The sequence below is a fragment of the Tachysurus vachellii genome, chromosome 11, assembly GCF_030014155.1.
Source record: "Tachysurus vachellii isolate PV-2020 chromosome 11, HZAU_Pvac_v1, whole genome shotgun sequence".
Taxonomy (NCBI): domain Eukaryota; kingdom Metazoa; phylum Chordata; class Actinopteri; order Siluriformes; family Bagridae; genus Tachysurus; species Tachysurus vachellii.
Window position 1 is genome coordinate 3,263,760 of NC_083470.1, and position 16,241 is coordinate 3,280,000.

At 37.7% G+C, this 16,241-nt stretch overlaps 2 protein-coding genes across 5 annotated transcripts in view; both read right to left on the reverse strand.

Moving 5' to 3' along the window:
• Nucleotides 1-8,201, reverse strand: part of csnk1g2b (casein kinase 1, gamma 2b) — a 28,273-nt gene extending 20,072 nt beyond the window's left edge. For 2 of the 4 annotated variants that reach the window (XM_060881111.1, XM_060881114.1), the window contains exons 1-2: nt 8,046-8,201; nt 406-1,140 (exon numbers count right to left, since the gene is read on the reverse strand). In XM_060881111.1, the coding sequence (XP_060737094.1) occupies nt 406-633 (228 nt within the window). In that variant the 5' untranslated portion in view covers nt 634-1,140; nt 8,046-8,201. Of the gene's footprint in view, nt 1-405; nt 1,141-7,579; nt 7,757-8,045 lie in introns of those variants that run through there. The other 2 variants (XM_060881113.1, XM_060881112.1) reach the window with 2 other exon arrangements.
• A 3,347-nt stretch (nt 8,202-11,548) lies between these two features.
• Nucleotides 11,549-16,241, reverse strand: part of zgc:101100 (uncharacterized protein LOC445169 homolog) — a 10,238-nt gene continuing 5,545 nt past the window's right edge. The window contains exons 2-4 of the mRNA XM_060881956.1: nt 14,315-14,441; nt 13,055-13,230; nt 11,549-12,231 (exon numbers count right to left, since the gene is read on the reverse strand). Coding sequence (XP_060737939.1) covers nt 11,821-12,231; nt 13,055-13,230; nt 14,315-14,432 — 705 coding nt within the window. The 5' untranslated portion in view covers nt 14,433-14,441 and the 3' untranslated portion in view covers nt 11,549-11,820. The remainder of the gene's footprint in view (nt 12,232-13,054; nt 13,231-14,314; nt 14,442-16,241) is intronic.

Below are 16,241 nucleotides of genomic sequence, written 5' to 3' on the forward strand. Positions count from 1 at the left end.
AACTTTGTGAAATGCGTTTGCTTTTCCTTGCAGATAATAAAGAAAAAAAAACAACAATAATAATAATAATAATAATAATAATAATAATAATAATAATAAGCTCAAAACAAAACCTACATGTCCAGTAACTACTCATTAGTCCCAGTATTAGGAGGGTCAAATGTGGTGTGTTAATGTTGGATTTATTTTCTCTAAACAGCGTTACAGATTTAACCGACTCAGGTGTCTGATATTAGCCCTTTAAAGCAGTGATCGATGACGTGCACCCGGCACTTTAGTCCGAATTTAAGCTTTAACATGATCGAGGTCGTTTTGAAAAGCATGCGAGAAGTTTCTTGTGAAGTGTTTGGAGCTCGTTTGGTTAAAATGGTGTCAAGAGAGCTCCACTTCTTTGTTTTCTCTTACCAGTTTAATCGCCACATATTCGTTGGTGTAGAGGTTCTTGCCAAGCCTCAGCTCTCCGAAGTTCCCGCAGCCGATCTTCTTTCCCACGCGGAAGTTGGGTCCGACCATGAGAACACCAGAGTTCCCGCCTGTGCCCCGGCCCGTGTGCCCGGGCCTCCCCCCGCCCGGTTTGGACATCCTCCTTCCCTCGTCAGCGTCTGCCCTCCCACCTCTCTTATCAAAATCCATAAGCTTGTGGTACCCTGGCCTCTCCACGGTTACTCGCCGGCCATGCAAAGCAGAGAGGCGTCAAAACAAGGGCCAGGGGTTTAGTGGAGAGGGTGGGACAGAAATATAAATCTGCACGCAAATCACGCCTGTACGGCTGAATCCACGACAGCGTGTACACGTCACGTTAATCCTTCACGGGTGGTGTGTGCCGCGTTACTTCCAGACTGAGGCAGCGTGTGCTAGCATGAGCGCCCACTCATACACGAACAACCCCCGCATGCACTCGCACAATCAAACACACACGCACTCATTCACTCACTCTCACACACACACACACACACACACACATACATTCACACACACAAATCCTGCTACAGGATCCAATCGGGCACCGCTGAACGTCCACTTGGACTCCGCATGTTTGCTCAGAGTCATTTGATGTTTAAAACCTTCTTCATGTCTAAGTCCAGAGGCAGAGACGAAGACAACGAAGACGACTCAAGAGACACTTTCTTCACTAGATATCTGTAAGACAATAAAAAAAATATTTTTATTTAGATTAGTAGAAGAAAAGCATTTTTTTCATAGAGAACTTTTATTTTATACATAAATAAATCAAATCAAAAACCCTAAATCCGCAGACGTTACATAAACCTAAAATCACCTCTTTGTGGACGCTAATCCACTGCAGTGTTCAGACAAGGCTGAGGAAGATATTAGCCTTGCTGGATAATACTCACCAGAGAAAACACAGATTTATAATCTTTACATGAAGAGGAGAAAAAAGAAGAAAAAAAAAAAAAAATGCAGGCTGAACGCATTTATTAGCCCGAGACAAAAAAAAAAGTGAAAACGAGGTGCACAGCGGTCATGGGATTTTACAGCGTGGAACAGAATGGTTGCAAATTACAAGCCAAGCAACGCTCGTATCAGGTTCAACGACCTCACTGTACTCCCAGCGTCCCGGAGCAAAGCCTGTGCTCATCACAGTGGGTCATGGGTTTACTCAAATTTACATAAATAAGAGATGCAAATAGTTTCTGCAGTCCTGTTGACAAAACTGTCACACTGTCATGATGGATGATGACAAAAAAAAAAACCACAACACTTTTGATCATTGTCTCAAATGACTCATTTAAATGTTCGAATGCAGCGTTTACTCCAAATCTCCAGAACACGCACTTCTACAGCTCTGTGCTTTGACTAAATGTTAGCAGGAAAAAAAAATCTATAAAAACGACACGAGTTGATTCAGAGTCAAATCGCTTTCTCGCTTTAATCGCGCCCTGCTAGAGCAACGATCTTGCAGGGATCGATTCATACTAAAAACTTTCTGCATCTGTGAACACACAGTAACAGTAACCCTGTGGCTAGCACAGAGACCCCACACAACTCACAATATTAGTCAGCATACATACAGTACACGCATCCACACACACACACACACGTCCCTGATCGACTGAGCTGTTCACGTCTCAATTCTCGATAGTGTTGACGGTAGTATCGGCTTTTTGACATTCATCGTAGCTCACGTTCTGACGTCTTAAATCTTTCTATAGAAACTTACACACGGACTTACACAAGGTGGGGTCTCTGTTGTTTGGGAAATGCTTCAGAAAACTGTGTTGGGCCACCAAACAAAACAAAAGTGTAGCCAATGAGCAGAAAGGGGCGTGTTTTGTCAATATGGGCGGAGAGAATGTTCAGTGCGCATGTGTGACATTAGCAGAAAGTGATTGAAACATTGACATGGCGGATAAAAACAAAGAAAGAAAGCGAAGAAAGGCTTACGATAAGGCAAGAAGTAGGACGTGTTAATATAGGATCAGCTTTCCAGCTCTGGAGAGAACCGAAGTAAAGGGACGCCGAGGGACTTAAGTAAAGTTGGCGTATGTGTGGGTGGAGCTATCAATACAGGGGTGGGACCCATTTGGGTTATGGGCATGTTTGTTTTGGTGAGTTCAAATGTCAACATTGGATTTCGAACAACGGAGACCCCACCTTTAAGTAACATGTACACAGTTTCCTTTAAGGAGACGTTTATCTAAAAGTTATGAAAGGAGTCTCCAGTTTCAGCACTTTCTCAGATAGAGTAAGAGAAAAATCTACACTGTTCACGGTCACTCAGAGTAACAAGCAAATGACTGGACCCATTTATTTACCATGTGTTGCAGTAATCCAGATTTAAAGATTAAAAAAACTTTTTTTTTGTTTTAGAAATTTGTTTTAGATAAATGTCATTATCAAGATCATAAACAAATAGACAACTGAACGTGTATTTACGCACTGAGATGTATTAAGTTATTGTATTTTCCGTGACGATCCGAACACAAGAAACTCAAACAGAGGCAAACAAACAGAAACAGATAAAAGGACCAATGGGATTAAACACAAGGCTCATCTCATCTCACATTTTTTTGAATTCTGAATGCAAGTTTTTTCTACACACTACAAAATCAGAAGTGTTTGCATTAACCAAAAATTAAAAGCCGGCGGTTTCGTCTCGTCTATAATTAAAGCGCATCCATCGGCAAAGACCAAAAGAAGAGAAACAGGTAATGCAGGAACTCAAACCTGCAACACGGTTTCACAACAAACGGTCGAGGGTCACCAAGGAAAAGGCCTCGCAGCCGAATCAAACATCATCACACGCAACGAACGGTACGGTCTTCAGGACCTCCGGTATTATTGGGACGGCAAGGCAGATTGTTTTGTATTTGTGTCGCTATACATCCGAGACATTTGGGTTTAATACGAAAAGATGAATGCGAGATGATAAATTTCAACTTTCATTTCCTGGTATTTATATCTACATAAAGCTGAACAACTAAGAACGCTGCCGCGTTTGTTTGAACCCACCCAGTTTTTCACCTGGTCAAAAATATTGGAACGTGTAACTGACGGGTGTTTCTGGTTGTCCAGGTGTGTCCTGTTTAGATTGGTTGTTTAAATGGTTAACAGCTCTGGATGTTCTGCTCTTTGAGCCCTGAGAAGAAACTTAATTTTGTTAAAAAAAAGTATAACCAACAAGAAGTCTACGGGAGAAGAGCAAGACATGCTGTGAAATAAAAGAATGAAAATTTATCAGAATTTTATAAAGAAATAAATCATAGAAATTAAGATTGACTGCTACCAATGTGACAAAGACCGAAGCCTAGGAGATCTCATTTTCTGAGTCATATGAGCTCATCTGTGAAGCATGGTGGTGGAAGTGTCTTAGCTTAAACTTCCATTACTGCTTCAGGAAACAATCTCACTAATCTGTACTGATGATGGGTCACATGACGGATGAATTCAGACGTCTACAGAAACATTCACAGTTTACAGATAAATGAATCCAATATTATTATGAGGACCTTCACCATAAGTTAAGACCATGACCAAAAAGCACACTGCCAACACAGCAGGGAAGGAAGGTGAAAGGTTTTCAACTGGCCAAGTCTCAGCTCAACTGAGCGACATTTTATCTCCTGAAGGGAAAAACCCAGTAAAACAAACAGCTGAACAAAAAAAAAAACATCCATAAAATGATGTCAGTTGTTCACCAGACTGATGCAGTTATTACAATCAATGGATATACAACCAAGTGTTATTATTTAAGACCATCAAAGGTATTGAGTTGTTTAACAGACCTAGATGCAAAGATTCTGATCCATCAAATGTCTTTGTTGCTCAAATGCCCTTGCTGTTCCGATACTTTTGGAAGGGGCTGTGTGTGCGCGCACCTGGAGTCTTCCTGTGTGATGGTGAGTCATGTAATATTTAATGTCACTCTCGGTTTTCTGAAATATTTATTAGTGACAAAATGACATTGCTCGGCCGAGTGGCAATTAAGGCAGATTTTCAGGCAATTATTGCTGTTCTTTATTTGACAATCTATTGTGCACACTGCAGGTGTGTTAATGTCATGCTCGTTCGCCCAACATCAGACTCTGACGTACATGAAGGAGGAGGAGATAAAAGTAGGTACTCAAAAAGGAACCGATCGAGACATGAGTGTGCACCGGTTCCATGTGTACGGAGGTGAAAAACAGGAATAAAAACAGCAGTTCTTCTTAGCTTTTTTAAAATAAAACAAAAGTATACCTAATAAACACCTTGTTCTACACTAAACTACAATGGGCACAGTGTTATAGCTACCTTTACAGTTCCAGGGTAAAGGGCCACAAATCTAATTACCTGACTTCGTAATCCGGAAGACTGGCTCAAACAATTCCTACGGAACAAGCGGTACGACTTTTCTTTTGGTTCCCCACTCCCAGATTTCCTTCCTAAATAAAGTTAGTTCCTATTTACAGTTTGTTGATGTGGTTTAATTTTGTCATGTACATTAATATACGTTACAGAAAGCTTGGAAGGAATGATCAGAGACCGTCGGCATCTCTGGTAATCGGATAAGGCCATAGCTTGCGCTTCTACACAACAAGTTAAAACAAACAACTGATTCTCACTGATAAGTGCATGATTACATTTGTACGAATGCATATTTTGGCTGTTGCCTTTTATTTGGAAACACTTATAGAACACTGTAAAGGAAAGAACAGTCATTGTTGTGAACGTAGCCATAAGCACAGCACAACTCAATCCAACACAGACAGCCTTTCACTAGTTCTTCTTTTTTCACGAACTTTTAATTCCTTCCGACAGCCCGAAATAGCAGCAGGAACGTATCTAGATATGAAACAGTCCATCATTGTAGGTCAACATTAACAAGAATCAGCAAGGAGATTTGGACATGGTGGCATCAAGGTGCCTTCATATCTAGACATTCTGAGTCTAAGTCTGAATCATAGCAAAATTGACGCTTCTGCCTCGTACTTGAAAAAACCTTTCATTTAGTGGTTGGAAATACATTTGTGTCTGTGCAGAAATTTGTGTCTTTTGCCACACCCAGCGTTTAATTTCTCTTTTGTGTTTGTCCAAATATAAAACGTATAGAAAGTGTTGTTTCTTTACCACTACGGCTCTGTCAGTTGGCTTAGTTTAGCAAATGATATCTAGAAGAGGTAAAGAACAAAATCCAAAACACGTCACCGTTTATTCGCTTCCTGGAGTTGAAGTGATCTAAACTGTCTGATTTGAGGCGGACACTGTTTGTCACCTCGCTTGGACGCTCTCGGTCATGTTGTGAACTCATCTGACTCAAGAAGCTCAACAAAGGAGAAGTCACACCTGGGTTTGATTCAAATTGACTAATCCCTTTATGTGTGGCAGCACTGACTGAAATACATTACTGACTGCACTCTGTCTGTAACAAGGTTGGACGCACAAAATTATATAGAATGTCTGTATGTTGTAACATCACAATTTTCCTTCAGTGGAACCAAAGAGGCTTCAACAGATTTCCAGACATGACAACGCCCCTGTGCACAAAGCCCCTGAGCTCCATGAAGACATGGTGTGGATGTTAAGGTTGGTGGGGAAGAACTCGAGCGTCCTACACAGAGCCCGGACTGAACGCGTTTGGGATGAACTGAAACCGGAGTCTCCTTAATATACCAACAATAGTGTCTGATTTCACTAATGATCTTGGAGAATATGTGAATGATCACTAATTCCCACTAATAGCACAAACCATCCACAAATGAATACACATGAATATGTGTACAAAACTACGAAGCCAGGAGTCGGCTGAAAGCATGGTACAAGCCGCCCATTTGTGTCGACTAACGAGTTTAACCAGGAAGCAAAACGAACGAGTTCCCCAGCCAGGTTTCACACACATTCATACCATTAACAGAAAAGAAAATCTGCCCTTAATGTCACTAAACTGCTCAGATGACAAATTCTCAATTTTATGCAAACACAATCTGCATAATCTGGAAAAGAAGTTTTGTTCAGACAAACTGGACTTTCTGCCAAGTCGCCTAACAGGAAGCACAAACCGTTCCGATAGGACTTAAAGTTCAACCAGCTTTTAAACATGAGCATTAAAGCAAATAAACCTGATTTGAACAAAGTAAATACAACGACAAGAGACAAATTATTGAATGATCGAATGTCCACAGGGCCATAAAAACTCTTTACATGTCAGATCAAGGAAATATCTGGGTTATTTAGACAAAAAACAGGTCTTACAACATCAGGACACAGTAAAGTTTTTTTTTAAAACTCTATTTAATCCTGTTTTTCAGTCTGACCGATCTGATGGTTTTGCCTTTCTGTCCCTTTTTATTCTCTTCTATATTAATAATAAATACTAAATAAATAAAATACATACATGACTTGACGAGTAGTTTTAAACTGGATTAACAAAACATCTCTCTTTATTGTGATTGCTAAAACATGCATGTTTTAATCCTGCTAGGCATCAGTTAAACGTATAATCCCATATAAATGCATATATAGATTATATATATATATATATATATATATATATATATATATATATATATATATATATATATATATATATATATATATTCTCTCTCTTGTCATACACATATAAGATAAGACGAGGCTTTAAACGGTGTTACCTGCAAAGACTAAATCCTAAGAACGTTTTTCTAGCATGAAAGCTGTTAGCTTTCTGGCTATCCAACCTAGCAAGAAGCATAGCAACCTGACTAACATTCCCAAACAACGTTAAGAGTCGATGTTAACATCTTTAACAAACGATTTTAAACGACAAAAAAAATATATTGAATGTTTTTTTTTTTTTTTATTAGCGTTAATATTAATAGCGGTTGTTACGGTTTCTCTGTAATTTAAACATCATCCCAAACATATACTAATATAAATTTATATCCATAGCTTAGCTTCTAAGTAGGAAATTTACACTTCTTCCAGGATTTAATAACGCTGATGTTAAACGCATACGATAAAAAAAAGGCGTATTTTTATATCCATTTGGTTATCGAACATTATCTGTGACTCCATTCGCTAAGTTGTGGGCTTGTCATTTTAGTTAGCGCTCGCTAGCTAGCCACTGCTAGCCGAGCGGATTTTACAGAAATAAATTTACCTCTTATCTCTTAAATACACGTATCGCCTTTTAACGCCCATCCACGTGAAATGAATCCCGGTCTTAATGTATCTGCAAAACAAGACGTGGCCAATTATAACTAAAACTTACTACTTAGCATGTTTAGCTAATAATCCATTTCTTATACAGAACTGGTAATAGCGGCTAAGCTCGTATAGCTAGGTCTCTGGTAATCCCGCCTGCTGCGCTAAGATTGGTTAATCATATAAGCTAACCTCATTCGATTGGTCGAGAGAATATATTCCGAGTACAACTAACCAATCCTAGAGCAGCAGACGGGAAGATGCGTGATGGAGGAGGAGGAGGGGGGGTTAGTTTTTAGCCACTTAGCTACCTGGGCTAACTAGTTAGCAAGCTAGCTAGCTAACGTTTCGATTGAAGTATTTTTTCTTGTATTATTTTGCGCGGCTTGTTTAATAAACGGATAGATTGAAGACGGGTTTACCTGAAGGTTCGAGTTTGGATACCGCAAGCCCGTGTTTTCTCGCATTCATGGCTTTAAATGGTGTTTTATCATTATTTTTTTATATATATATCTCCACAGCCGCTAAACGCGGATTCGTTGTTGTCTCTTTAAGCCTGCTGAAGTCAGAGGCGTCAGCAGAGTCAGTCAACTCCCAATCGCACATTCAGAGCAAACACATCCGGACTGGAGTGAACACACACTCCTGCTTTTACCAACATGTCTCTATTACACACAGCCCGGAGAAATAAGCACGTTTCTGCGTGTCCTGTAGCGTTAATTAAACACTTAAAGCCATTACTCCTTAATGAAAGAACCTTGGGCTAGTTGCAGAATGATGTTTGCTACACATGAACACCTGATATTACCCTGTGTTTGGAGTTTAATTAGTGTTTCAGGCTAAAAATGTTAATAGAAATGTTTTGCAACATAACAAGAACATGACCAGAACCTTAATTACCACTTATCTGGTGGTTAAGGTGTTGGACTACTGATCGGAAGGTCATGAGTTTGAATCCCAGGTCCAACAAGCTGCCACTGCTGGGCCCCTGAGCAAGGCCCTTAACGCTTAATTGCTCTGTTGTCTAAATTGTAAGTCACTCTGGATAAGGGTGTCTGCAAAACGTTCATTCAATTGACACCTGTAAGAGTTTTGTGTTGGTCACGAGTTGAGTCATGGCGGATCCAAAGTGTGTCCCGGGAACGCCGGCCGTAAGGTCGGAATGCACCCTGGACCCAGGTAAATTCACGGCAGTTGTTAATCCGCTTACCATCATGCTTTTGGACAGGAACCTGGAGGAAATCTTTATGGACTTGGAGAGAGATCAAGAGAGAGAGAGAGAGAGCATGAGGAAACCCTGAACTCAGGATCAAATCAGAGATCCTGGAGTCCATCACTGCACGAAAAAATAACGAGACTCTAAAAGCGAGATCTATTTAGAATCCAGGTCTGTTAGAGGTATACTGGTTTTTAACTGTGTATAGCGTACATAGAGCATGTGACCATTTGATCACTGAATTAAACAAAGAAATGATTCTACTAAGAAACCCAAAACAAGGGCAAACTAATGATAGGGAAACACTCTGATGGTTCCACCAAAAAGAACCATGCAAGATGAGCACCATCATTCCTTCATTCATTCATTCATTCATTCATTTTCAATACCCACTTTATCCTGGTCAGCGTCATGGTGTCTATCCCGGGAACGCTGGTGGTGTGCGAACCATTATGCGATGCCAGTTCAACGCATGGTACCACCCACACTCATTCACACCAGCTCCAAATCCACCTACTCGAATGTTTTTGGGAGTGGGATAAAACCAGAGAATGAAGAAACCCCATGGGGAGAACCTACAACAGTCTATACATACAGAAACCTGAGCTCTGGTGACATTGGAGCTGTGAGTCAGCAACACTACATGCTTTCCTTTTGTATATTTAAGGATTATTAGTGTTCTTTTTAAAAAATTCCACTGTTGTCATGACTGATGGCATGAACTTTGTCTTATCGTTTAGTGTTAATACTGAACAAATGTGTGAATTATTTCAGGCATGCACAATCAGTGCTCCAAACAAACACAGGATACACAGCCACTAACGCGGGATAAGACCTGTGTTGTGACATAACCACTGTAGAAACTAAGGGTGTGGCTTATTTGATTGACAAGCTATTTATATGCTTCAATTTGTACATACATGGAAGAAAACTAATACTAATACTAATGAGTGATGGATTCAACTTAAAATATGAAACATAAATCTTTGGTTTTCAGAGAGCATTAAAAACCATGACTCATTCTCTCTATTGTGTGATTGCTCCTTGGCTACCGGCGAGTAAGCGCAGCATTCGAACACAGATCATCTTTTTATTCCTGACCAATTTTATTCTGATGACGCAGACAGAGTTTGCATGTATTATCATGCCCAACTTTTATGTGCGTCACCACACAATAGAAATATTAGTCACTGGAGTAGATCTACATTGTGTGCACAATTATTAGGCAAGTGATTATTTTGACCATATCATCATTTTATCCATAATTTCCAACTCCAAGCTGTAGAAACTTGAATGCTTATTGGATTTAATGCATATCATGTGTGATGTGTATTTGTGTAACGAGGGACGGTGTGGCCTAAGGAGATCAACCCATATATCAAGGTGTGCATAATTATTATTCAGATTCTTCTCCTCGGGGAAAAATGGGCCAAAAAAGAGATTTAACTGACTATGAAAAGTCAAAAATTGTAAAATGTCTTTCAGAGCGATGCAGCACTCTTGAAATATCTAAGATTTTGGGGCATGATCACAGAACCATCAAAGGTTTTGTTACAAATAGTCAACAGGGTCTCAAGAAACGTGTCGAGAAGAAAAGACGCAAATTAACCGCCAAAGATTTGAGAAGAATCAAACATGACGCTACCAGGAACCCATTATCCTCCAGTGCTGCCGTATTCCACAACTGCAACCTACCTGGAGTGTCAAGAAGTACGAGGTGTTCAGTTCTCAGAGACATGGCCAAGGTAAGAAAGGCTGAAACCCGACCACCTCTGAACAAGACACATAAGTTGAAATGTCAAGAACGGGCCAAGAAATATCTGAAGACAGATTTTTCAAAGGTTTTGTGGACTGATGAGATGTAAGTGATTCTTGACCGACCAGACGGTTGGATCACTAACGTACACAGAGCTCCACTTCGACTCCGACGGCAGCAAGGTGGAGGTGGGGTACTGTTATGGGCAAGTATTATTAAAGATGAGCTAGTTGGACCTTTTCGGGTTGAAAATGGACTCAAAATCAACTCTCTGACCTACTGCAAATTTTTTAGAAGACACTTTCTTCAAGCAGTGGTACTGGAAAAAGTCTGTATATTTCAAGAAGACTTTGATTTTTATGCAAGACAACAAACGCTCCATCACATGCATCAAAGTACTCCACTGAGTGGCCGGCCAGTACAGGCCTTAAAGATGAAAAACTAATGACATGGCCCCCTTCTTCACCTGACTTAAACCCTATTGAGAACCTTATGGCCCTTCTTAAGCAGGAAATTTACATTGAAGGTAAACAGTACGCCTCTGTGAGACGGGAAAATCTTTGTTTTTCATTTAGTTGCATAATAATTCTGCACACTAATATTTGCCTAATAACGGTGTACAGTATATACTATAGATATTCTCTTAAGAAAGCCAAAACTTCACTTTTACTACTTAAATGTTCAGGTTTGAGGGTTTGTTCTGGACATTTTGGATTGACCAAGAGCACCATAGTTGTACAATAACAAAAGTAATCCTCAAATACAACTTGCCTAATAATCGTGCACACAGTGTATAGTCTTGAGAATCCTTTAAATATATGTTACGATCGCCACTTTTTCGTGTTGTCTAGGTTTAGACATTAGCACCTGTGTGTGACCAGAATTTGAGCAAACTTTATTTCATCATTTCAGTTAGTAGATTATTAAAAGAGAAATATTTGGGAACCACGAGATTTGAAAGCGACAGTGCTTTATTTATTTATTTTTTTGCACATTGTATGAAAATGAAGTGTGTTTTTATAAAAAGTGCTTTAAACAAAGCTCTGAGCAGATGTGTAAACACTGGGTGTCAAGGGGTCATTTAAAAGCATTTAAAAACACTACAGCCCTAATGTGAACTTTTCATTGATGTCATAGTCCAACCCCGGAGCTCCTGCTCCTCACCTAATGCCGATAACTGGCTCAACGAGGTTTGTTTTGGGTTTTCTGTTTCTGGGTGGTGTAGCTACAAGTCCAGACATGGATGTGCCATGGATTTAATGTGTAGCCCAAGGCTGCTGCATTTACGCATCGACATGACGTCTGCCACACTGCTGCGAGGCTGTATGAAGGGTATAAAGGAAGCTGAGAAAGGCAGAGCAGTGGAGAGAAGGCTTGGATGTTTGTGCTGTTCTCCGAAATCAAACGGTCGGAAAGGAGACGCGGAGCTCGGCCGACACGGAGTCCGGAAACGAGCCGTGTCATCCGAGGAAGCGCTGACACGACTAGAGCTGAAATCTGACAACAACGTTTCTTGCTTGTCTTCCTCTGAGAGTTCAGCTTTGGCTTGTTCGGTGTCTTCTGTAGCACGTCTTTTCGGGACAGAAGGGAATCGCTGTCCTTTGCGGAACTTCGCACGCCTGTTCTTGAACCACACCTGGAAAAAAGCCAGATTTACATGTACGCTTTTAGTCAAAGTCGGACGTAACGCGGTGACAGAGCAGGTAGCAGCTCGCTGATCGGGGATTTGCTCAACAAAGCAGATCTTTGCAACCTGATATTTAATAATGGAAAATTTAGACCGCCCTACAGCGTAGTGATGTCACAGTAATGTAGCATTCCCTAGTTCTAGTTCTGTATTATTGGATCATGTGGCAAAAACGTAGTTAAATGGCACGTTAATGTTTGTTACAGTTCGGTCAAAAGTTTAAAAAATGCATGCAAATTTATACCACAGCAACATGGATTCGGATTGGTCAGAAGATACATTTCCATAACAGCAGCTATGACAGGAGCATCATTCACATCACAGCTGGATATTAATTCAACAGCTGGATTTGAGTGGTGTGATCTAAGACAACTAATACACAAATAAAAGAAACCTGTTATTTACCAAACGAGAACACGGACATGGGGCAGTTTTGTGAGGGGGAAAAATACAACTTTGTGATGTGACAGTAACCGCTTTGCATGAGCTGCATCACACCACGTCGTGTTTATTTTCCTGTAACAGCACGGCTCTAAGGGTTTTTAAAGGTTTTTCCTTATATGGGAATCTGATCATCTGAGATGTTCGTGCTTATGGCATAGAAAGGTTATATTTATTCTGAGAATATATCAGAATCTAACATTATATTTCTCCTTTTCTGTTTTATATTGTGGTCTCAAATCAGACTCAGTTCTATAGTATTTTTAATGCAGTACTGTTGTTCGCTTTATGATTGTTAGCAGTCCTGTATATCAGTGTACAGACTTTTCACCTGAATGCGAGCTTCGGGGAGGTTGATACAGACTGCCAGCCTCTCCCTCATGGCCATGTCAGGATACTGGGTTTGTTGGAAAGCTTTCTCCAGAGCCTGCAGCTGTGACACGCTGAATGCCGTCCTGCTCCTGCGCTGCTTCTGCTGACCTCCATCACGTGCCTCTAGGATCAGCTCTGAAGTGCACATGCAAACACACACACACACACACACACACAAACACACACAAAACTTTTATCAGGACTTTTTCAGATGCCAAACTTCAGATGTGTTATACGATACAATCTAATATTATGGAACTGGATAATAATATGTGGTTGTTCTGAAGTTTCTAAAAGGTGTGAACTTTTAATATTTAGGTGTTTAGAGCCCTCTGCTGTCTGTGAGGCAAACTACAAGATGAGAAGATCAACAAGTCTAATGTTTGTAGGGTGTGTATATATATATATATATATATATATATATATATATATATATATATATATATATATATATATATATATATATATATATATAAAATAAACCAACAAATAAATATTTATTTATTTATTATTAAGGAGGCAGGGCTCATTTTTCAGTTCCAGAAAACTGCACAAGAATTCTGTGATTCATTTATGCACAGCAACCTTTAAACATAATAAATCTTAAACATAAAGCAGGTTGTCAGCAACTGACACAAATTGTTTTAAAGCAAATAAAATAAATTAAATACGATAAAACGAATCATAAATAAAGATTCTTCGGAAACATTTAGAAATATGATTAAAATTTTAAAATGAAACTAAAATATATTAATTAAATAGATATATATATATATATATATATATATATAAATTCTGTCTCAATAATGTTAGACCTGATTTAAAGACGTCATTTAATAATTTTTTTTTAAAAATGAAACTAATAAATAAATAATGTCTGTTTAAATAAGACCTCGTTTAAAACAAAAATTCATATATTTAAAGAATTTTTTTAATTGTTTGCATTTAATTGTTTTCTATAAAAAAACAACCCAAAAGAAGCAAAAGAATGAAATAACATTTTCATTAAGATTTATAGACAGTTATAAAGGTGTCACATTTAGAAATGTTTTTTTTTTTCCTCAGCATTATCCTATAAATCTAGATTTTTTTTTTATCTGTCCAAAGGAATTTCTACAGTACACTGTTTAGCCTTTTTTTTAATTTTGTCCCATATGTGTACAAACTTAAGCACTGGATTTGTGTGGAAGTGTAAAAGGTAAAACGTGTGTGTTTTTACCTGCGAGTCTCTCGGCCACAGTGACCGTGTGAGTGTGAAGCTGGAAGCCTTGAGCCATCTGCTGATGAAGGTCCAAACACAGCGCCGGGTGAAGAGCACAAAAATATGGAGAATTCATCACTCCAGACTGTCAACAACATAACAAGAATACAAATTAACCTCGATTCATAAAGTCATGGGATAAGAAACATGTCCAATATCCTAGAAATGACCAGGAATTAGATGTGAGAAGCTGTAAGTCGTAATAAAGCTAAATATAAACACATTGATTAAACTCACAGAAACACCCTGAAGCCCTGAGGCTTTTTATCTGGACATATATTGAATTATAATACAATAACACGTTACTAATGAGAAATAGTGAAGTAACAAGATAATAGCAAGATAGTAAAAATATATAACAATGTACTGCAAAAAAGCTTCTAAGAGAATGATAAAAGAATAAATAAAAAGATAATAAAAAGTTAATAACAAGATACTAATGATACAGTAAGAAAATAAAAGTATGACAACAAGGTAATAACTAAATAATTGCTAAATAATAACAAGATAATAGCAAGATACTAACAAAATAACAAATAAGAACAAAATAGTAATAAGATTCTAAAAAGAAATAACAATGTACTAAAAAAGGATAGTGAGATAACAAAATCGAAGAACAACAAGTTAATAACAAGAAATTACAAGATACGAATGAGATAATGACTTAATAACAGCAAAATAATAAGATAATAGCAAGATAACAAATAAGAACAAAATAGTAATAAGATTCTAAAAAGAAATAACAATGTACTAAAAAAAGGATAGTGAGATAACAAAATCAAAGAATAACAAGTTAATAACAAGATACTAACGAGATAATGACTTAATAACAGTAAAATAATAACAAGATAATAGCAAGATATTAACAAGATAACAAATAAGAACAAAGTAGTAATAAGATTCTAAAAAGAAATAACAATGTACTAAAAAAAAGGATAGTGAGATAACAAAATCGAAGAATAACAAGTTAATAACAAGATACTAACGAGATAATGACTTAATAACAGCAAAATAATAAGATAATAGCAAGATACTAACAAAACAAATAAGAACAAAATAGTAATAAGATTCTAAAAAGAAATAACAATGTACTAAAAAAAAGGATAGTGAGATAACAAAATCAAAGAACAAGTTAATAACAAGAAATTACAAGATACTAACGAGATAATGACTTAATAACAGCAAAATAATAACAAGATAATAGCAAGATACTAACAAGATAACAAATAAGAACAAAATAGTAATAAGATTCTAAAAAGAAATAACAATGTACTAAAAAAAGGATAGCGAGATAACAAAATCAAAGAACAAGTTAATAACAAGAAATTACAAGATACTAACAAGATAATGACTTAATAACAGCAAAATAATAAAAGATAATAGCAAGATACTAACAAGATAACAAATAAGAACAAAATAGTAACAAGATTCTAAAAAGAAATAACAATGTACTAAAAAAAGGATAGTGAGATAACAAAATCAAAGAATAACAAGTTAATAACAAGAAATAACAAGATACTAACGAGATAATGACTTAATAACGGCAAAATACTAACAAGATAACAAATAAGAACATTATAAAATAATACTCCAGCTTGTTTTTTTCCACCATAACCAGTGCTTCAGGGACATTTATGGAGTTATAAAGTCGAAATAAAGCGATTAAGAATAAAATAATAAAATAAAATAAACAAAAATTACAAGTCTAAGATAGGAGCCTAAATAAACAGAAATGAAGTCACAAAACCTAAGAACTTTTAATAGCGAGTACGAATAAGAAGTCTGATTGACAAGATACCTAATTAATAATCGTGACTTTATCTTGCAATACTAAACAAATGAACAAGTTAAAATAAAGTTACTAAATAGAAATAACATAATGTCT